This window comes from Tamandua tetradactyla, chromosome 15 (assembly GCF_023851605.1).
Source record: "Tamandua tetradactyla isolate mTamTet1 chromosome 15, mTamTet1.pri, whole genome shotgun sequence".
Lineage (NCBI taxonomy): Eukaryota > Metazoa > Chordata > Mammalia > Pilosa > Myrmecophagidae > Tamandua > Tamandua tetradactyla.
The window spans coordinates 14,856,293-14,880,784 of record NC_135341.1 but is presented as its reverse complement, the minus strand read 5'-3'; the positions used below and the strand labels follow the sequence as shown (position 1 = coordinate 14,880,784).

The 24,492-nt window shown below is 38.3% G+C and overlaps 1 protein-coding gene across 9 annotated transcripts in view; it reads right to left on the bottom strand.

The window, feature by feature from the left end:
• FRMD4B (FERM domain containing 4B) overlaps positions 1-24,492 on the bottom strand; it is a 362,040-nt gene that overhangs the window by 76,816 nt on the left and 260,732 nt on the right. For all 9 annotated transcript variants that reach the window (XM_077128740.1, XM_077128741.1, XM_077128735.1 and 6 more), the window contains 2 exons: positions 5,195-5,251; positions 4,326-4,348 (listed from right to left, as the gene is read on the bottom strand). In XM_077128740.1, coding sequence (XP_076984855.1) covers positions 4,326-4,348; positions 5,195-5,251 — 80 coding nt within the window. The remainder of the gene's footprint in view (positions 1-4,325; positions 4,349-5,194; positions 5,252-24,492) is intronic.

Sequence of the window (24,492 nt, the reverse complement as noted above, 5' to 3'; positions counted from 1 at the left end):
ATAAAGCCTGGCATCCTTGTGTGTCAGGTTTCAGGAATTCACTGCGTTTGTCTGTGTTGTGTTACCCCAGTAGCTTGTTATCTTTGCGGCTTAAGGGCTGACTTGGAAATTCAGACTGTCAGCTATTTAAAGAAAATGGAAGTCCCCATTCCACTATTTTAATTAACTTTCAGAAGGCAAGGTTTCCTACTGGTTTGATAATCTCAACTTAAAATATGCTTAAGGAAGTGTGGTGGAAGCAAAATAAGAAGGGAGAGAATAGTTTTTAAAGGAATTCTTAGAAGAAGAAGAGTGAGCAAAGTTAGAGGGCAAATTAGTATAAGGCTCTGTAAGGAAAGAAGGAAAGAGAGGTATGAGCAGATATTAAGGAGTATGAACAGTAGAGTGTGCGAGATGAAAATTTTTACTGCCAGGTTAAGTAGGGCCTTGAGTGCCAGGTTGAGTGATGAGGGGCGCGTGACTGTATGCAATGAGAGACTGTAAGAGATTTTTGCAGAAGAAAATAACAATGATAAAATCTATGTCTTAGGAAGAAAACTGGCAGAATGCGCAAGTAGTAGGGTGCGAGCAAATCAGAACATGTCTGGAAACCCAAGGCTTTGTAACATAATCTCTTTGGGCCTAAATTTTTCCTCTATTAATTTGTTAAGTGTGGATAATAATAGAATCTACCTCATTGGGTTGCAGTGAGGACTGAACGAAATCAGGCATGGGCATTTTAACCATGTCTATGGTAAGCGCTCAATTGCTACTCACACAATCAATATGCACACATATTTTTACTGTCGGGTTGACTGGAGGAGAGTGAGGGCTGAGAAAACTAGAGTTCTAATCATGAGAATGGAAAACCAGGGATCTGTGTGATGATGGAAAAAAAAGGGGGTGAGAGGGAGAAAGGAGAAAATTCTTAGAGATGATTCTAGAGGACAGGGATGTAATTATAGTGAGATGATGAAGGGAGAGTTGGAAGGGAAGCTGGGATGCTGGTGAGTTCAGCTTTGGAAATGCTAAAGAAGAGGCTATTCACACGGAGTGACCAAAGCAGCCTTTAGAATTAGGTGTTAAATCACTATTTTAATTGAAAAACAAAAGCACACATTCCCTGGTCTAGGAAGGTGTCTGGAGATGGCTTTGTTGTTTTTTTTTTATCCCTCCTCGGCATGCGCAGGTTCCGGGAATCGGACCCAGGACCCCGGCAGGGCAGGTGAGAACTCTGCCACTGAGCCACTGTTGCACTGTCCCTAGGCATGTTTTTTGGTCAGTGTTCGAGCAGCAGCCACTGACATGGAAACCAAAGGAAATACAAGATGGAATTGCCATGAGGTAGCCCTTGATAGAAAGTCAAAAGGTCCATGCCATGTTTATCTTTGCATCCTCATTGCCTAGACAGGGGGCTGACACATTTTAGGCATTCATTAGATGTTTTTGGTTAAAGCAGTGACTTTCCTATAATTTAAGAATCAGGAATGCATGAATTCCATTTCAGCGTGTTTTCTCCCTTAAGGAGTTTCTTTTTGCTTGAAAATGAATGCTCTTGAATGCTCTTTCCACCTGAGAAATTTCACTTCAGAAAATAGTCACAAACAATTACAATCCCAAATACACAAGGATGTTCATCACAGCATTATTTAAACTAACAAAAAAAAATGGGAAATAACTGACATTTGTTTCAATGGAAAGTGGTAAATTATGGGCATTGATTTGATGGAAAATTAAGGTAGCAATTGCAAGAACTGTACTAGCTACTCACAAATATTAACTCATTTAATTCCCATAACAATCCTAGGAGGGTATGTACCATTATTGTAAGTCCTGCTTTACAGATGAGGAAACTGAGCCTCGGAGTTTAAGTAACCTGTTCAACATTGTACAGCTAAATGGCGGACTTGGGATGTGAAAGGTTCTGTTTGGTTCTACAGTATTTGATCCAACCACTGTATATAAACATTATCTCATGGTATTTTATTTCACCTGGTTTTCTAAAATTAGTCTTATAACAGACTTTGGAGGAAAAACTATCTTCTCCATTCAGGGGGTAAAAAAATGTCAGATGGGAACAGGGTGGTACCCAAAGGATGCCAGGAACCAAAATTCTGCTTCAAAGTAAACCTGACGGGGCGGGCCATGGTGGCTCAGTGGCAGAGCTCCCACCTGCCATGCTGGAGACCCAGGTTTGGTTCCCAGTGCCTGCCCATGTAAAAAAATAATAATAAATTCAAAAAAAAAAAAAAAAGCCTGATGACAGCAGTGCATCTTCTTTATCATTTTTTACCATCATTATCAATAACTAATGCTTGTGAAACAATCTATAATTTACAAAGTCCTTCCATATCATTTATCTCCTCAAAACTACCCTGCAAATTTGCTGTTTTCATGAACCCCAATTTGCAGGGGAGTAAACTGAGGCTCAGAAAGAATAAATGACTTATTCAGGTTCACTCGTTAGTTTGTGGGATTCCAAATCCCATCTTCTTTTTACCACTTAGCACAGTTTGGACAATTTCAAAACATTGTCCTTTACTTCTTCAGTTGGGTGATTGCTCAGGAAATTGCCAAGAACAAGCCAAAATTAAGGAAAAGACTGGATTGGGCTTGGATACCCTAACTCACCAACCCTGCAGTTCAAGAGGCTAAAATTTCTGGGCTGCCAAATAAACTGCCCCTTCTGAGCCTTTTGTTGCTGCAGGCAAGGAATCTTTCCTAAATCGGTTTTGTGAAATTAACCTCTCTCTACTCCTTCCCCCAATACATTGCAACTTCTTTGGACCCTCTTTAGTCCTCCCAAAGTCTCTGGAGAGGTAGCAAGGAGATAGGACAGGGTGGTGATGAGGAGGATGACAATAATGACATTGGAACAAATACTAATAACAGCCAGAGTGGAAGGAGAGCTTGCTACACACCAGGCATTGCCCTGGGCAACGCTGAAATATATTTCATTTTCACAACAGCCCTATCAGATAAGAGTCATTTTATTGATGAGGAAACTGAGGCTCAAAGGTGTCAGACTGGTCAAGGCTTGATTGATAGTCCACTGAGTGAAAGTGGAGGAGGGAGGGTCAGCAATCCGCAGACTGCAGTGTGATCTCTTGGCTCCAAAGTGCTCGTTTGTAAATCTACTTCAGACTCACCCCCATAAATGATGGCATTCCTCGCATATCTGATCTTCCCAGGAAACGGGGTGGCTCCCCCAAGAAAGACAAGGCAGGCAAGTTGTTTGTCACCGATCTAGAAACTAATTCATCTCCCCCCCACCCCATGACATTTTTCTCCTTCCAATTTTGAAGGAATTGATGCTGATTTCCATGATTCCTTCAAAGCTCCATTTCCTAAGCTTAACATCTTTTTTTTTTTTTTTTTTTTTTTTAGTAGAGCACAAAACAGAAGTAATGGGAGGATGTGTTAAGTGTACAATGGAGGGTTCGGTGGGATTCTTGACCAGTCAACCGGACTGTGAACTCAGGAAGATGCTGTCTGGAGATGGTAAGGTGAAATATTCCTCATCAGGGACGGGAAGTTTTTCAGCTCGGAAGGCATTATTTTATCATCGGTCAGTTAAGGAGCACATAGTCAAAGGCTTTGGCTGGGAATGAGGACTAGGTGATCTGTAAATAATCTATGGGTAAAGCTTACCAGGAGTGGAACATTAACAGGTCAGAGGCGAGGTTGTGAATGGGTCATTGCCCCGTGAGCTGTTTCTAATGGGAGACCTGGCCTCCACCTTGAACGTTTTCTACTTCTCCAAATAGAACTACTGCATTGAAAGTACGGGGCTGAGCAGGTAGAGTGAATTCAAATGTAAACAGTCGCTGGTACTGCGGTCAGCCAGGCAGCTACAGCCAGTAAGTGTCTCAGTGGCAACAATACAACTGTCAGGTCAAGTGTATGAAGAGTGAGGCCCCTTCGGGGCAGCTGCAAGAAAGCCCCCTATTAATCCCTTCACCAAGCAGCTGATGGATTTCCTCTCCCTGCGCATACGTTATAACGCTACAAACACAGGATTGTTATACGTTTAGAGAAACCCAGCACAGGCTACCAAAGCTTTTTATAGATTTCTTCATCTTGCTAACAGATGACGGAAAATAGAACTTTGTAAGGCTTCTGATTGCGATTCACTGTCAGTCTGGCTTGAAAAATTGTAAGAAAGCTTCATTCCCAGATTCATTCATGAAAAGAATAGGTCTCTATTTGAAGGTGGTGGAGATTTTAGTCTCCTGCCCCGGGTTCCACTTTCTTTTGATTTTGCACCCATTGTTATTTAAAATAACAGCATACAATGATTTAGTTAAGGTTATTTTGCACAGTACTATTAGAAAAGGAGTCATTACCTGGTATAATCCCCCTTGGCTTCCTGAAATTAAAAAAAAAAAAAAAAAGATGATCATTATGTATTTATGTAGTGCTAAATGAATTTTACTTTTGATCATTTTCCTTCCTGAAGTCCCTAAGGTTTTTGTTTTGCTGTGTTTTATATTTTTGAAGAGTGGATGTTCTTTCACATAAGTAACACTCTCCCTTTGCCATAGAGAAAAAATATGACATTGATCAGAGAAAGCTAGTATGCATGAAATATTTCTTATTCTTTATGTAGTGGTAAATACATCTGAAAAAGCACAGCTAATTACTTCTCCCTTTAGTTTGCAAAGGGCACGTGATAACCGATTTTCTATTCCAGTGGCACACTTTTTAGACCACTCAGACTTTGTTAACCACGGCACAGTTAAATCAACACAGAGTATTTGTTTTCTCTTTACTTTTTAAACCAGCATGGAAACAGCCTTTGTTTTTCACCTACCACTGTCTTTAAGAATTAAAAGTTTCTTTCACTCAACCTCAGGACAATGTATACAAAGGTTACTAAATTTAAATGAAAATTACAGCTGTTATAACTGCTGCCTCCACAATTCAAGTAACTCAAAGGCTCTTTTCCAGGAATATGTTCTTAACTCTTTTTTTTTTTTCTCAGAGCATTCTTAAATTTTATTTTTCTTTGAGACCCACAACATCACAATGTCACGCTATAGTTCTTGCAAATTACCTGAAAACTGAAAACAGTGGCTCACACTTTTCACTAACAAATAACCAACTGGCTTAATGAGCCATCAGCCACTGGCCCATGCAAAAATTTCAGAGTTGCAGGCAGTTAACAAAACCCAACAAACAAAAAGCGTGTAAGAGGCTATTTATAAATTCTTACCTGTAAAACAAGTGCTGCTAACTTGAAGATGGTTTCACTGTCTACTTCGATTTGCCCCTGTTGGTGGAAAAGGAAAGCATCACTGACCACGGTGTTCTAGGTTGTAGCAAATGGCTGTGGAGTTGGGGAAGCTGTCACAGCTTGGCACCTCCAGTTTATGATCAAATGCAGAACATACCATTGCAGGGGAGAGGAGGGGGGTGGAGAGACGCAGTGTTAAGGGGAAGCCACATTGAGCATGTGCCTCTGTGTATATATTTTAATTAGCTTTGGGCAATTTTATTTAGGAAGCAGTATTCGGGGAGAAGCATGAATGACTTTGAAGCTGAACATTTAGATGACATCTAAATAAATAATTTTTATCTTTGCACGTTTATTTTTAAAACCAGTAGATTTTCCTAGATTAGTTTAAGAATTTTCCTGAGATATTTTTTTTTCTTCTGTGTTAACAGCATAGTTATTTGGGTATATCCAACAATAAAAATATAAATTCGCTTCTGTGTCAGTGATTCATTATTGAATTAATATTTGTACATTATAGAGAAAATGTGCAGCAAAATCATTTGCAGCAAATGCTCAGCACATTAAAATTCTTTTGCTTTATATTGAAGTAGGATGAAGTCTAATTATTATTTTCCCCATCATTTTACTTTTCATCCTTCAAATTACCAAAGAAAAATAGGAGTTCTCAGCCTTGGTAAACAAAAATGCCTTTTCAGCAGCCTGGTAGGAAGGCATACGTCTTTGTGTGCAGGACGTATAGCCACGATAAAAAATAGTTGCATGAGCCGTTATCTCATTAAGAGTAGTGACACTGTGAATACATTACTGCAGTACTTAAATATACAACAATGAGTAGTATAGAGGGATCTTTATTAAAAATACATATTTTTGCAATATGTTAAATTTCGTAATGTTATAATGTATGTTAGTGCGTAAGCATTAATACCCTCAAAATCAATTCCACATAATTCCTACCTTGCATCAGTCCTGCATAATTAATACTTGAAAGTGAATAGTGTTTAAAAATATGGAACTCATGGGCCTGGAAATTATCCTGTATTCCTTCCTTCTACCTGTTGAATCCAAGCTGGAGAGTTTCCTGGTTATCCCAAGGGCATTGGTGAAATGTAATTAAGCAATTTAAAAGTAAATGTAACTCCTACACTCAACAACAACAAGACAAACAATTAAAAAATGGGTCAAGGACCTCAGTAGACATTTCTCCAAAGACATACAGATAGCCATACATGAAAGGATGCTCAATATCATTATCCGTTAAGGAGATGCAAATCAAAACCACGGCGAGATACCATTTCATACCCACTAAGATGGCGACTATTTAAAAAATGGAAAATACCAAGTGTTGGTGAGGAGGCAGAGAAATAGGACCTTCATGCGTTGTTGGCAGGAACATAAAAATGGTATAGCCTCAGCAAGGAAAGTATAAAATTACTTTATACTGGGTGCACGGGTAGTTTAGAGGTTAGAATGCCCGCCTTTCATGTGGGAGACCTGGGTTTGATTCCCGGACCATGCACCCTCCCCCCCAAAAATTACTTCATACTGGGCAATCCCACTTCTAGGTATTACTCTAAAGAATTGAAAGCAAGGATTCAGACAGTTATCTGTACACCAATATCCATGGTAGTTTTATTCACAATAGACAAAAGGTGGAAGAAACCCAAGTGTCCATGAATGGATGAATGAATAAATGAATTGTGGTATATACATACAATGGAATATTGCTCAGCATTGAGAAGGAGTTAAATTCTGATACATGCTACTACGTGGCTGAATCTTAAAGACATAGTGTTGAGTAACGTCATTCAGACACAAAAGGACAAATATTGTATGATCTCTCTTAGATGAGGTAAGCAGAATATGTAAATCATACAGACAGAAAGTAGATTACAGGGTACCTTGGCAGGGGTGGGGAATGGGAGTTAAAGTTTAATGGGGCAGAGTTTCTGTTTGGAGTGATGGCAAAGTTCTGTAATGGATAATGTACTAGGTAGAGTTATGTTCCCCGATTTAGATGTGTTCTTATTCTTAATCCACATCCCTGTGGGTGTGGACACTTTATAAACAGGACCTTTTGAAGATGTTATGTTTAGTTAAGGTGTGGGGAACTGAACCAGGGTGGGTCTCAATCAGCACTACTAGAGGCCTTATAAGGAGAAGGCCACAGGGAGAAGCAGAAAGTCAGCAGGGACCTGGAAAAGAAAAGGGGAGGTGTCATGGTCAGGGACATGTGTCAACTTGGCCAAGTGGTACCTGTTTATCTGGTTGGGCAAGTGCTGGCCTGTCTGTTGCAATGCGGACATTTCATAGAATTAGATCATGATCACGTCAGCTGCATCCACAGCTGATTCCATTTGTAATCCGCCAAAGGGGAGTGTCTTCTACAATGAGTGATGCTTAATCTAATCATGGGAAGCCTTTTAAGGAGGATTCAGAGAAGACAGGTTTCATTCCTGCTTCGGCTGGTGAGCCTCTCCTGTGCAGTTCGTCTAGACCCTCCACTGGAGTCGTTGGCTTCATAGCCTGCCCTGTGGATTTTGGACTCTGCATTCCTGCAGTCACGTAAGACACTTTTATAAATTTTATATTTGCAAGTGTTCCCTGTTGATTCTGTTTCTCTAGAGAACCCTAACTAATACAGGAGGATATGTCCATGGGACAAGAAAGCCAAGAAACCCCAAGGATTACCTCTAGCCAACACCAGAACACCAAGGGCTTTGGACACAAAGCCAGCCTGGCCAATATCTAGACCCTGGACCTCTGCTGGCCTCAAAACCATGAGCCAAGAAACTTCCACTGTTTAAGACAATTCATTGTGTGATATTTGTGACAGCAGCTCTGGCAAAAAGACAGAGGTGGTGATGGCAGTACAACGTTGTAAATGCAGTTAATACCACTGAACTGTACTCGAAAGTGGTTAAAATGGGAAATGCTATGTTGTATATATGTTTCCACAATAAGGATTAAAAAAAAAAGGAAATGTACTCTAGATTGGTTCAGTGATGTGATTATGCTCAGTGAGGATTTTAGAAAGTATTATACATTTCACTCAGGTTTCCACACACAAAAAAACAACTTATAACAATAATTCTTTTAAAGTTCATAAAATAAAATAATAAAAAACCCAGGACAAGACAATGTCAGCAGTGACAATTATTCATATTTCTTTTATACTACAAAATGAAAACAAAGTAATTTTTATTTTCATACATACAGGCATCCCTTCTGAAATATGAGGCAGAGGGATCAGCTTCAAAGTTTTTGCCTCAAGGGCTGACAGGCCCAGAATTTTGGAATTCAAAGCTCGCTTATAATCTCTAGAAAAGATTATAAAATCAAAGAGAAACCAGTTTGATTGTAGAATCAATTGCCCTTTTTCTTTGAGGCAAGAGACAGTGCTTTTTCTACTCTGGTGAAAGATGATGAAGCCGTTAATCCAACAGGTAAGGTGGGTGTTGATCAAGATTAAATTGTAGAAAGATTAAATTCCTTAAATTCAAAGAAAAAGCAACTCATGGAGGGAAAGGAAGCCTAAAAGCGGAACTCAAAGCATTTTTGAGTTTGAAATTGGGCCCAAACTCATGTTAAAGTCAATTTTGCTGTCTTAGAGTTTTAGAGATGAATTTTTAGAAATGTATTACTTGATATTAAAATAATTAAAGATAAAAATATAGAAAATTACTGCCAATCCTTTGCCTATAACCCTTTTGTGTCATCTGAACCCTGGATGAGTCATCTGAACAGTATTTTAGACACCCACTTTTCAATTTAGTAAATGGAAGCTGAACAGACAGATAAAAAGACCTAAAGCAGATACTTGTACTGAAGCTGCCAAAGAGTTCTTCACCTTAGAAGGGTCATTAAATATTTAAAATGTTGAAATGTGGAACTGTATGAAAGGTACAAGGCTCAGACAGTTCCAGAAGGGTAGGGGAGCAGATACACAAATCACCTGTGGGGATTGCACCTAAACACTGGCTCCAACACACTTCTGGTGGAGGAAGGTGATGTTGGGGTGGAGGGGTGTGCCCTATCCATATCTTGTTCTAGGGAGAGAGGGGAATGCATTGTTTGGCAAAGCCCCACATTTGTTTACGCCCCTCAGCCCCCACCTCAGCTTCCAGTTAACAACCACTGCTCTAGAAATCCAAGAATTCTGAGTTCTAATACTGATTTTCAACTTAATTTGACTTGTGCATTGAGTTCACTAAACAATGGATCAACCAAGAGTAATCCCATTTGCCTAATTCTGAGTTCACTAAACAATGGATCAACCAAAAGTAATTCCATTTTCCTGATTCTTAGCAATTTTTTGTGATGAAAGACTTAAGAAGAACTCCAGAATTGCATGTAGAAGTTCTTTAGAGACTGTAGGTTGCGTTAGGATGGAACATTTCTTTGACTTACAACCATGACAACAGAAGTAACCTTATTGGTACTGGGCTAGTTAACACCTGAGAGAGGAATCTCCTCAAAGAGAAAGGCAACAGGTCCTTCAGTGGGTTTCTACAACTGTCAAAGATAAACAAAGAAAAACCAGAGATGTGAGTCAGATGATGTGACTGAATGCGCAAAGGTAACACAAAACAGTAACAAGTCTTTTTGCTTCCCTCTCATGGCTAAATTAGCTGGATTATGAATTCAATCACTAGGTCATTGGGTTCAAGCTTCATATTGGACATTTACTTTTTGTCCTGTGCTTGTTGGCTTAGTTGAACAAGACACCATGCTAATGAGGTGAATTTTAGGTTTTGGTTCCCAAGAAGAACAGAATAAAAGAGACTTTTAGAATTTGAATGATACCTTAGTGAAATATGACTTCTCTTCCTTTGTGGAACGGTGACACTGCAGATCAGGGAGATGAAGTGTACTGTTCAATCACATTGCTAGATCACAGCAGATGGTGATTCTGGACTCTTTGACCAGTGTTCTTTTCACCCTACCATGTACCAGTTAACTTTCTATGACCTGAGTGCAAATATCTCCCTGGAATCTTCCAAAGGTATGCTTTATCTGTGCCACAGAAACTGATATTGTTAACTATGTCACAAATACTAAGGTTCTAGAACCATTTGGCATACAGTTGGGAGAACTCAATTTGTTTCCAAATCTATTGCTAATTATCTATGTTTTTAGCTTAAGTGTATAAAAAGTTTAACTTGTAGAATGCTAACATACATGTGTAGAATAAATGAGAGAGAAAAATCATCATTTTGTAACCATCACACTACTCATTGACTCAGGCAATAAATGCATTCATCAATAAATGAAAACTGTTGGATGAAATTTTGGTGAGACTTTAGACAAGGTATTTACATAACCTCAAAGTATCTCCCCACAGATTATGTATTCATTACAAAGGGGAAATAGTAACTCTCCTGTAGAGAAAACTGGCAGACACCTCTTTGACCTAGAGATAGAACTTACATCACCAATTGGATAGATCAGCATCATGCATCTCTGGTGTTATGCATGGAGAAGGCATGAACCTCACCTAAATATAGCGCTGGGTCAGTAGATATTTCACAACTGGCATTCTAGAAAAATAAAAAATAAAAGTCCTGATCTGTAGCATCTGAGAAACTTCTGTGGTACAAATACTCCCAGTGTGGCCAATTTCAAGCTACCAATGGGGAAGGTATGTGCAGAACTAGATCTCACGAGCTGGCACCACTGTGTAGTATTTCTGCCAATATCAAATAACTCCTGCCAATATTACACCACTGTATAGTACTCCTGCCGACAATATATCAGCAGTTCTAATCACAAGGAAACATTAGCCAAACCCAAACTAAGGGATACTGTACAAAACATCTGACCCATAAAAAAAAATAAAAAATTAATTTAAATAAAAAATTTTAAAAAAACACATACTCATTTTCAAAAGTGTTAATTTCATGAATGCCAAGAAAAAGTCTGGAGAGAGGTTCCAAAGTAGACAAAAGAGTTGTAATAACTAAGTGCAGTTTATTATCCTGCATTAAGAGGAAAAGTTTCTATGAAGGATTATTGGGAGAATTGGTGATTTGGATATGGACTTTATATCAGACAATAGTACAGGTTCAATGTTAATTTTTCTGAATATGACAATTGCGATGTGGTTATTTAAAGGAATGTCGTTAATCTTAGGGAACATGCAATGGAATATTTAGCATTAAATGGACATGATGTCTATAACTTAATCTCATATAATTTGGAAAAAATATATATATGGGGAGCAAGAGAGAGTGCAGATGTGACCAAATGTTAACTCACAATTTGGTGTGATGGACATAATGGCTCTTTTTTTTTTCTTTTGTACAATTCTTGTAATTCTTCTGTAAGTTTTAAATTATTTCAAATAAAAATTCTAAAAAATTAACAGTTTCCTGGAATAGTGGTGTTCTAGTTTGCTAGCTGCCAGAATGCAATATACCAGAAACAGAATGGCTTTTAAAAGGGGGAATTTAATAAGTTGCTAGTTTAAAGTTCTAAGAACAAGAAAATGTCCCAATTAAAACAAATCTATAGAACTGTCCAATCAAAGGCATCCAGGGAAAGATACCTTGGTTCAAGAAGACCAATGAAGTTCAGGGTCTCTCTCTCAAGTGAGAAGGCACATGGTAAACACAGTCAGGGCTTCTCTCTCAGCTGGAAGGGCACATGGCAAACACAGCATCATCTGCTAGCTTACTCTCCTGGCTTCCTGTTTCATGAAGCTCCCCAGGAGGTGTTTTCCTTCTTCACCTCCAAAGGTTGCTGGCTCGTGGACTTCCTGCATCTCATGGCTACATCATTCTGCTATCTCTGAATCTCTTTCTCCAAAATGTTTCCTCTTTTATAGGACTCCAGTAAACCATTCAAGACCCATTCAAATGGGTGGAGAATGTCATCCCCTAATCCAGTTTAACAACCATTCTTAACTAAATCACATCAACCAGGAAGAGGACCTCATTACAGTTTCAAATATACAATATTGAATAGGGATTATTCTACCTTTAAGAAATGGGATTCATATTAAAACATGGCTTTTCTTAGGGGGCATACTTCCTTTCAAACCAGCACAAGTAGAGTTCTATTTTTCTTGACTGCCTAGTACCTTCCCTTTTTCTGGAGAGAAATACCTCCATCCTTTGGAGAACTCCTTCTCTCCCAACTCTGATAATGTCTCTAATGGAAACATAATCACTGTTCTCTGCCAATCTTGCTACACTGGTGGGAAATCGATTTAAGCTGGCCCAAAGGCCTTCCTTGGAATTTCTCAGATTGGAACTTGGGGAAGAGAGCTCTTTGGGGACAAAGTTGGGAAGAGGTAACTATAAGTGGAGCCAGCAGCTATTATACCTAAGAGGATCAATGATCACAGATGGAGAGAAAAGGACTTCTTAACACGGGTGGCTCAATTATATCTCCTTGGGAAGTGGGTCAACCCTCAAAGGCTGGTTAAGAGTCAAGAATTGGCAAGCATGATGACTTAGATGCTACCCAGGATGCTTCCACTGTGGTTTACTACTGAGCCAGCAAACAAACCATGCAAAGAACAGATGTGACAGAGAAAAGAATGAGTAAATGCCGCTCTCTGGCGCCTGCCTAATTCCTCCTGAGAAACTGACGTTTTGGGCACGATAATTCTGTGTTGTGGGGGTCTGTCCTGTGCATTGTGGAGTGTGAAGGTGCATCCCTGGCCTCTGTCCAGCAGATGCCAGTAGTACCCCTTCCGTCCTGAGTTGTGACAACCAAAAAATGTCTCCAGATATCGCCATAAATCCCCTGGGGGACAAAATTGCCTCCAATTTGGGAGCCATCACTCTGGATTCTCTGAATGTTATGCTTGGTTTAAACTAGAATCATCAGAAAGCTAATTAATTGAACCATTAGGTTTTGTCCCCGGTGGGATTGCCTACTCAGAGCTGTGCTTTGGTACTGCTCCACTTTATGCTGAGGAACAATGTAAGCAACAATCCTCAACACTCACTATTTTAATAACTGTTTGCGCAGTTGAGGGCATGGTTGCTCACATCACATCATCCTTTATGAGGATTCATGGGGAAAGGTTCTCCTTGATTTTTTTTTTACATCAGCAGTCACTGTGTTCATTCTATGTGGCTGCTTTGATTTTGCTTTATGGCCACTTTGAGTTACATCAGTGTTCTGGAACCCCTATTTGCTTTGGCTGTTAACTTCCAACTTCAAATTTGTCAGCCCTCTTTCCAAGTGCAGCTGAATAGAGCCAAATATTTTATACTAAGTTCATGCTTGGCAGCATCTAATTATATCTACCTTTATTTTTTCACTTACAAATAATCCTGATTTAATCACTTAGTATTTTTTAGTTTTTTTCTTTCTTTTTTATTGAGATAATATGCAGTAAAATGCACAGGTCTTTGTGTATAGCTTGATAAACTTTGACATGTGTATATATACTCATGGAACCATCAGTGGTGGTTTGAAGCTGTGTGTACCCCAGAAAAACATGTTCTTAAATTGAATCCATTCCTCTGGGTGTAAACCCATTGCAGGTAGGACCTTTTGATAAGGCAACTTCTGTTAAGGTGTGGCCCACCTCATTTAGGATGGGTCTTAATCCTATTACTAGAACCCTTTATAAATGGAATGAATACAAGAGTAAGGAAAACAAGAAGCTACAATCAATGAAACTCAGCAGAGAAGGGAGAAATGTATCATGTGCCTTGCCATGTGGCAGGAGAGCCAAGGATTGCTGGCAGGCAGCAGCCTTCAGGAAGAAAGCATCACCTTGATGATGCCTTGGTTTGGACATTTTCCTGGATCCTAACTGTGAGCAAATAAATTCACATTGTTTAAGCCAAACCATTTCAAGGTATTTTCTTTGGGCAGCCTCAGAAACTAAAACACCATCCCACGTGAAGATATCAAACATTCTCAGTTACTAATTTTTTCATCTTTGGGAAATGTATGTATTTTTATAAACCACATTGAATCCTTAAAATTTTTTTTGCCAATTGGAAAACTATAAAATAACACTGCAATATTGTTTTAATTGGCAATTCTTTGATTAGCCAATTTGTAAAATTCATGCAATTAATTGCATGTTATTGGCTATTAATCTTGTGAGAAATGGCACTTTGTTTAGTAACATATTTGAGAATTCATGTTTTATGACCTACAATCTATCCCTCTTCGATGTGAAACCCGGCCTGTGAAAACCTATTGGAAAGGGACTTGTCTCACCCGTTGAAAGAACTGTGAGCCTTGAACAAGTTGTTTTTCTGAAGTTCACTTCCTCACCTGCAAATTGGGAAGTGACCATATTAACTTTACTGAGCTGTTCAGTAAATGAAATCCAAAGATAAAGCATTTATCACAAAACCTGGCACCCCAAAGACTCTCTGAATATTATTCTCTGTACTAAACCTTACCCTGTTGTTTCCTAAATTCTTATATTTAACTATTTCTAGGTTACTTACTTGTTCTGGAACACTGCTCAATTTTTGAGTCGTTCTATTATACTTAATCACTGTCTCAATATCTTACAGGATAAATGCTTTAATTTTCCAAAAAAAAATTTTGCCATGGTCTTTCAGCTATTTTTCAAAGAAATTTTAAAGTTATTTTGTGAAATTTTAAAAAAAGTTATAATTATTTGTCTTCCTCTTTGGAACCATACTATAGCTCTATTGAAATCACTTTATAGCAATCATAAAGTTTTGTTTTGTTTTTTTGCTTTTAACAATGGGGATTTATTAGCTTACAAGTTACAGTTCTGAGGCCATGAACATATCCAATTAAGGCATTAACAGGAGGATGCCTTCTCTGAAGGAAGAGTGATATTTATTTATCTAACATTTTAAGTACAGTTATCAAGCTCAAGAAATTTAATAGTCTATATTCCAGTTTTTTCACATGTCCCAATAATGTCCTTTTGGGCATTTTCTCCTTCATTATCAGACCAAGTTCAGTATCATGTATTGCATCTCATTGTCATTGTCTCTTTAGTCTCTCTCTCTCTCTCTTTATTGTGAAAACATAAATACAGCATAAACTTTCCCATTTCAACAATTCCCAAGCATACAATTCGTGGCTTTATTTTCCACATAAGCAAAAATTAAACCTTGATGGTTGTCCCACATACGCCATGGAGCTTTTGAGTACAAAAAGAAAGGGGAGGTATAAAAACACTTTGAAAAAGTAAAAAGCATTACAAAAAAAGGGCAAATAAGCCTAGGAGTTTTTGTGGGAGTGGCTCATGGTTTCAAAGACATAAGCATTATGACCAGAGTATCTGGGCAGACTGCTTTTCAGAAACTTGATCATAATGAAGATAGGAGCAAAGAGAGAGAGAGAAAGTTTATGGCCTATGAATTAGTGTTCAACAGTGGGAGGATAACACAAATGAATATTTAGATATGGAGATGACAAGGGAGGGAAAACTAGCCAGACCATACATTCCTGGGGTTCAGCCCAGGTGAGGTTCATGCACTGCACTTTATATTTTTAGGTGGACAGGCGGCACATATTTTCATTCTTGGGATGGTGTTCCAATTAGCTTAAATAGAAACCAGAACTTGCTTTCTAGATACCATTTTCCACGCAAAGAAGAAATGGCCAATTCCAATGCTGTGGCAGGGAAAGCATAAAGAGAGCCTGGATTGTCTTGTGCCAGAAAATAGGGAGGTGATCAAAACTGTGGAGACGATCCAAAGGGACAGGACCCAATTTGAAGGAGATTTCATTGCCCAAAGTGGGAGCAATTTGAGCATCAAAATGAATGAGAGGAATGGATTATAATACACTAAATAAAAAGGAATCCATGAGTCCATACTGATACTGAAAAATATTTTTAAAGGAAAGGGATGAAGGAGAAGGAACAATTATTCTTTAGAGGTGAATGCCAACTAATCAATGAAGATGATGATAGAATTTCAGGCAATCACCATGATATTAGCAGATTTATGCAGGATCACCCCTGGAGGCCAGGACCAATGGGTCAAATACATTGGGAAACAGGTTGGTCAAAAGGCCTCAAAGTGTCAACTCCAGGCAACGTATTCATTACAAAGGAGCAAAGATGGCTTTACAATGGAGGAATCTGGCAGATAACACCTTAACCAAAAACAAGACAAACTGACATCACACACCTTTTTGTGAGTTATACCGAGAAGGTCACAATATCACCTATATAGTATTTCTGCCATAGAAGAAATAATTAGACCAGAGGTCCTCAAACTTTGGTGTTTAGCAGAATCACCTGGAGAGCTAACAGAGGGGGCAGTGCAGGCTCCCTGGGGCAGCGTGTGGGTCTCTAGTTTCACCACGTTCCCAGATGATTCTGATCCCTGCCCAAGTATGGAACCACTGAATTGGGCAAATCCAAGTTGAGGGACATTATGCAAAATAATAGGCCTGTTCTCTTTAGAAATGTTAGCATCATAAAAGCCAAAGGAAGCCTGAACATCTGTTCCAGATTAACGGAGACTGTAGAATCATGACAACGAAATGTAACAGGTAATCCTGGACTGGATCCCGGATCAGAAAAGGAAAACAACAACAACAAACAAACAACTATAAAGAACATTATTGAGACAACTGGAAAAACTTTAATAAGGACTATTTATTAGATAGAGATATTACATCAATGTTAAATTTCCTGAGTATGATAACTATGATTCTGGCTATACAGGAGAAAGTCCTCTACTTTAGAGAAACCTACTGGAGTACTTAAGGGCAAAGGGCCATGATTTCTGCAACTAACTTCAAATAGTTCAGCAACAAAAGAAATAAAGGAATACAGATGAAAAGAGGGACAAAGCAAAAATAGCTAAATATTAACATGTGGAGAATATGAGTAAAGGATAAATGGGTGTTCATATATTATTCTTGCAACCATTCTGCCATTCTGTAGATTTAGAAATTTTCAAAATAAAATTTGGGGGAAAAAAGATTAGGGTAATAATAGTGACATCTCTGGAGAGTGAGATTATGAATTACACGCATTTTCTCAGTGATAAAAAGCCTGGTCTTTGGTGTCAGACAGACCTGGGTGTGAGTTTTGGGTCAAACCCTTCCATGCTTCAGTTTTGTCATTGTAAAATTGTGGCTAATGATAGTATCTACCTGTGATGGTTAATTTCATGGGTCATCTTGGCTAGGTTATAGTGTCCAGTTGTTTGGTCAAGCAAGCATTTGCCTGACTGTTGCTATGAGGATAATTCATCGATGGTGTTGCATCTATAGTCAGTTGAGTGCTTCTAAAGCTGCCTGCATCTACAATCAACAAAGAAGCCTATCCTTAGTAATGTGGGGAGTCTTTTCATCCAGTCCATGAAAGGTCTTAAAAGCCAGAACTGAGGATTTCAGAATTAGAAAGGATTTTTGCTTCCCCTTCAGTGAGCCAGCTTCCCCTGGGGAACACAGTCCTGCCAGACTTCAGTATCATCTTTACTGGAGTTTCCAGCCAGTGGCCTGCCCCCGGGGAACGTGAGCCAAGTCCTGACAATACATCTCCTGATATGTGTATATCATCTCCTATCAGTTCTGTTTCTGTGGAGAACCCCGACTAATATACTACCTCAAAAGGTCATAGCAAAGATTAAATCAAAAAAGAATGTAAAATTCCTAGCAAAAGAGGCCATTTCAAAATTTCTACAATAAATAGTTATTAATTTTGCAGTAAGAAAATAGTCAATGCTGAAAGATGTTATGTTTAATCTAGTCTAAAAGATGCATTTTTTTCACATTTTAACATTTCTGAAATTGGATGCATCATAAAATGGATGTAATTTCAGATTTGTAAACTGTGGCATTAATCTCAGAAAACTCAGAATTCCACATGGGCAGGGACAAGTTTGTTTACTCACCACACTCAGGACGTATATAGTACCTAGCACTTAACAGACATTCAATAAATATTTGTTGAATAAATTGACCTATATTTTTTTAAAAATCAAACCCTCCTCTGACAAAGTTCTACCAGATGACGTTGCAGAAATATCATCGAGACAAGGAGTCCCACCTCTCCATCCCGGTTCTTATTTGACTTCCTCTCCATTCTGAGGTCTTCAGGCTAAGCTTTATTCCTTTCAAGTTCAACAAGAATGAGACTGTCACATGGCCAAGTATCAGAGAGGTTGGCCCCGCCTCTTTGCCAATATCTGAGTCTTCTTTGTAAACTCTTATGCCAACACATTTTCAAAGGAAGGGAGTGAATGTTTATGAAACTGCCCTGAAAATTAGAGGTGTGGTGATCTATGGCCAAATTGTTATGCGATGCAAGAAAGGCAACGAGCCTTAAATAGGTCAGTCTCTGCTAATAAACATGGAGGTTCCAAGGCACCCACATCTGATAAATACGTAGGGAGACAATTGGAGAACAGATGAATAACCACGATTAAACAAACACTTAGAATTAAATTATCAACATCTGTACCTACCCTTATATATTAAAAGATTACATACAATAGACATTAATTACAGCATTCTAATTGCTTAAATGCACCCTGGCACCAACTTATGATTACAAATTGAATTTGTAGCAGCAGGGTTCTGATGGAAATTAGTCATATTAAAAAAAAAAGAAACAAAGTACAAGGTACTTACAAAATAATCGAGGATGATTAGAGGAAGGATTGAATCAGGAGAAAGTAAGTTATTGTCATGACATTAAAATTAAGTCTTTGAGTAAGGAAGCCTTGCTAAAGTTAGCATTTTGATATTATGCATGAGTGAATACTTCTATAGGAAGAACAAAGGATGTCAATAATATAAGGTGTTGATGGTAATTAATATTTTAAAACTTTAACTTATGTGTGAGACCAAAGCAAAAAATGTTTATTTGGTACAAAATTTATATTTCCACTAGTGCAATTCCTGATATAACTTATGTGGACAGCTTAATTGAGCACCATAAGTACATGGAACCTTGAGTAGGGCATGAGATTTTATAGATTTGTCCAGAGTGATGCCTCGATAAATCCCAGAGTGATTTGAACAGTGAACAAAAAAGTATTTGCAAAATCCCTTTGGGGAAATGCTCAGATGTGGCCTCTCTCTCTCAGCCAACACGACAAGCATACTCACTGCCCTCACCCTCTCTACGTGGGACATGACTCCCAGGGGTGTGGACCTTCCTGGCAACGTGGGACAGAAATCCTAGAATGAGCTGGGACTCATCATCAAGGGATTGAGAAAACCTTGACTGAAAGGGGGAAGAGAGAAATGAGACAAAATAAAGTGTCAATGGCTGAGAGATTCCAAACAGAGTCGAGAGGTCATCCTGGAGGTTATTCTTATGCATGAAATAGATATCACCTTTTTAGTTAAGGAGTAACGGAGAGGCTGGAGGGAAGTGCTGAAAGTGTAGAGCTGTGTTCCAGTACCCATGTTTCTTGAAGATGATTGTATAATGACACAGCTTTAGCAATGTGACTGTGTGATTGTGAAAACCTTGTGTCTGATATTTCTTTTATCTACCGTATCGACAGACAAGTTAAACATATGGATTAAAAATAAATAAATAATAGGGGGAACAAATGTTAAAATAAATTTAGTAGATTGAAATGCTAGTGATCAATGAAAGGGAGGGGTAAGGGGTATGGTATGTATGAATTTTTTTCTGTTTTTTTAATTTCTTTTTCTGAATTGATGCAAATGTTCTAAGAAATGATCATGATGATGAATATGCAACTATGTGATGAAAAAGAAGAATGTTCATATTGTATATTGATTGGTTTTATTAATAAAAAAATTTTTAAAATAAAAAAATATATATAAAGCAAAAAAAACCCCTTTTGTTTTCAGTACTATTGTGTGTCTATCTGATAAGACACATTAATATTTTTCTCTAACAGGGCAAACCATGTTTTAAAATCTTTCACCAACTTCTTTCTTTTAATACTGTGTTATTTATGCTAAAGTAGTTCTTATAGATGAGACCATTTTATAACATAGTCTGCCTGGGAATTTTGGAATAATATTGGCAATAACAACAACAAAACCAAGAAACACTAATTAAGGCTTATCATATGTTCCAAGAGCTTTATATATATTAATTCACTGATTCATTTTGACAGCCCTATGAGGTGGTAATGTTTCATCCCCATTTCACAAGCTTAGGAAGATAAAGTAGGTTGCTCAAGAGCACCCAATTGCTAAGTGAAGGCAAGATTCAAAGTTAGACGGTGGGACTCCACACCCACATCCCCACCATGTCATGAATTTACCCATAATTTGGACTGTCCAAGGAGTGAGCAAACAACTTTGGTGGTAGTCCAACACCAATGAAATATTTACCAACTTCACTTGAGAGTTGAAAGGTAAAACGTGCCCAAGTATTACACGTGCTTTTCTTTTCTTCTTCTTTTTTTTTTTCTCATGGGCAGGCACCAGGAATCGAACCCGGGTCTCTGGCACGGCAGGTGAGAATTCTGCCACTGAGCCACCCTTGCACCACCCTACATGTGCTTTTAAGTAAATTTAAAGTTGGTAATGACTGTGGCCTATTCAACAAGTTTACTTGAAATGGACATCTTAAGTCTATTTCCTAATGAACTCCTATTATAAAGGTTCTCCCAAAATAGCATTAACATTAGGCCTACTTAATTAGGAAATGGAAGTCTTCTATTCAATTTCTTCTTTTTGAAAAATATAGTCTTGGACCTCCTCTTTACGTCTCTCAAGCATGTGCAGCACTAAAGGAAGACAAATTATACCTGCTCCTAGTTTGGATTAATAAAACAGATGACAAATAGAAATGATCGAGTTTAGATAAATACATGGGTAGATGGGTAGAGGGAGATAGTCGGGAGAGGCAAATTTGTTTTTGGAATTTCTCTGCATATTCCTTTTGAAATACAAGATTTGTGTCTTCAAGAACATCAACCTAGATATTTTCAAAGCAGTAAACGTGAGGCAGTTTGAATCTGTGGTGGACCCCAGAAAAGCCATGTCCTTTAATCCTCATTCAATATTGCCAGGTGGGAGCATTTTGATTGTTCCCATGGAGATGTGACCCACCCAATTGTGGGTAGTAACTTTTGATTAGATCATTTCCATGGAGGTGTGTCTCCACCCACTGAAGGTGGAGTTGCTTACTGGGATCCTTTAAAAGAGGAAACATCTTGGAGAAAGTTCCTTTTGTAGAGCCACGAGAAAGCCAGTAGATCCACCATGTTTGCCATGTGCCCTTCCAGCTGAGAGAGAAACATTGAACTTCACTGGCTTTCTTGAACCAAGATATCTTTTCTTGGATGCCTTTAATTGGACATTTCTATAGACTTGTTTTAGTTGGGACATTTTCTCAGCCTTAGAACTGTAAACTAGCAACTTACTAAATTCCCCTTTTTAAAAAAGTCATTGTGTTTCTGGCATATTGCATTCTGGAGGCTAGCAAGCTAGAACAAAACATATAAAAAAATTTGATTTCTAAAATAAATTGTGAAATTATCTTTACAGCTCTCTGTCATCCATTGATGTCATTTCCATATTTAAGATTTTGGTTTTTTTTTTCAGCCAAAAGGATCATCTAGCACTTCTTCTCTCCTTCTTCCAACTATTTATTCTAGAATTTTATTTGACTCTTTGTGGGTCATAATTCAGCTATAAAGCTATTCTTAATGGGAGATAGCTCATTTCTGAGATGACAGTTTACCAAAAAGAACACTATTAGGTTTAAATGCTTTAAGATAATTCATGTTAAATGGCACCATTATGAAATACAGGTCTTCCAATTAGATTTTTAGTAACTCTTCTCAATGTATTTAACTGAGTGCCTACTTGTACTGGGGATATACTGGGGAGCAAATAATTCATTCTCTGTAAATTTACCTTGGCTAGTGCCAAATGGAGGGCATTTTCTTTATCTTCTACTCTATGACCTTTTCCTTTTACCTTTTTGGGCCTCAGTTTTTTCATCTATGAAAAGAAGGACCAAATACCTTTCCTTTTACTATCTCAGGGAGGTGGTAAAGGCAAATGACATAGCTCATGTGAAAAGTCCCTTAAGACAGGGGATTAAAAATGGCATGCATCATAAACTGTTAATATGAAAACCTTTATTTGCTCACAGTTTAAGACAAACACATTTCAGTGTTAGGAAACATAAAGGAAAACCACATGAAACAAGGAAAGGTGAAATACCTATCATGAAACTTTCAATAACCCTTTAAAATACTCTAATATATTAGATTCTTTGTTCCACCAGGACTGGTCAGTCTTCAAACCAACTCTGATGTTTAGTGACTTCACTTGGTAAATATCGGTCTTCCGATGGCTGGTAATTATGAAAAAGCATGTTCATTTCTCTCTAGACAGAACTTAACAACCTGCAAAATTCAATTTCTGTTACTGATCCTTTAAATTATTTCAGGGTCTTAAAATGAGTTAAGGATTAAAACACACACACGTGTACACACACACTCACATATACAAATACCCTCAAATCCCAAATGTTAAAACTCAGTCAGGTTAGCAGATACACTGAATATATTTCAGTTTGTAGCAACTACTCAAACTGATGGTTGTTGAACTACATGGAGTAATCCCAGGACAAGAACCATGAAGCGATGCTGTCAATAACAGATTCGTTACAGAGGAACGTGCTTCATGGTCTATTAGGTTCAATTGCGCTGGTACGAATTACACTTTCTTAAGGCACTTCAGATAGTAACACATCTTTCCATGAATGCGTGCTTAAAAAGAGTCTTTCTGCATCTGAACAGTGCCAAATTACCAAAATATCTTTCCAGGCTTTAGGAGAACATTTTTCCTCCAAGAAGAGTTACATTTCTACTATGCAAGCGTTCACTGTTGACTTTTGTGATGATTAATTTCTTTCATTTTTCTTCCATCCCTACTTTGCTGACTATATAGTTTGGCTCTAGTCAGGAAAAAGGAAAGTCAATCATATTCAGGACAGTTTGGCTGAAAGGTTGGTATGGGAGAATATATGGGAACACTCGCCCAAAATGAAGTTTCCGGATTAACTGGACTCCCTCTGCACCTCCTCTCCTTGCCCCTCCATCCTGGAGGTAATCAAAAGTTGATGACTTATTTCCTTGGAACTCCATAAAAAGATGTTGAAATGAAGAGCAGAGAAGTATGTCAGCCTATCCTTGTATAGCAACTTTTACAGTGATTTTCCTATATGTCTCCAAAAGGTGCTTATAGTGAGCACAGTAGCAAAGTTACAATAGATGTTCTGAGAAGCCTGTGCTTCAAAACCTGATCATGTAATGCTAAAATTGTATCCCGTTAGGCTCAGTATATTAGATTTCAAGGTTACAAGTACAATACCAACTCTGGAAAATTGAATTCAGGAACAGTTGTTCTATCTCAGGTAGTGAAAACAAAATAAGATTGAAAGCTGAAAAACGTCTAATTCTATGGTTGTTATTCCAGAACGGATTTTTCAATTTGGCTTGATCTTTTCACAAGGCCATTTTACAAAATCTGATCATTTTAGTTGCTACTGTAAATTCCGTTTATTTCGCTCGCTTGACAACTATTATTGAGGACCTAGAGTTACGCCAGGCTCTGTCCTGTGCCGTGGCTGGAACATAAAGATGAATAAGAGCTGACCTTAATTGTCCTAAGCAGTTATCCCAGTTGGGGGTTACAAACAACCCAACACAATGGGAAGAGAGTTAGGAAAAATATTTAAAGGGTGTCTTGGGGGTTGGAAGAACTTAACTCCCTGTAGGAAATGGTGGTGTTGGTGGATAGAGGAAGGAAACAATTGCTTAAGGGGCAGAGACTCTGGAGTTGAGTGCTGAAGGATGACTGGCAATTTGCCAGAGGGCAACAAAGGGAGGGAGGAAGCCATTGAGCAGAGGGACAAGTATGTAAGAAAAAGGCATGGAGGTATGAGAAGGACTGGTATAATCAGGGAACAAGGAGTTATTTCAGTATGAACACAGGGTGAATGTTGGAAGAGGCTAGAAAGATAATCCAGGGCTTGCTTTCTCGATTAATGGCCTTAACATGTACTAGGAGTAGTAATAATAGCGAAAATAATAATAGCAGGAATGCACTGTTCTGTGCACTTTGTATTTATTAATTTATTTAATCCTCACCCATGCAGGTAGGAACGGTTATTATTCCTACATTACAGTTGATAAAACAGAGGCTAAAAAAATGCACTGTGCCTTAGACTCAGAGTTGGAGTTCTGCAGTTCTGAATGTCAGCACTGCTGCATATAACAACTATTAAAGAAGCCAAAAAAGGGATCAGGCTTCAATTAGAGATGAGAGTGAAGCTGATCTGGTTGGGATTAAAGGATAACAGTGTCTGTATGTTAGAACCTCACCTACCGTATGAGACC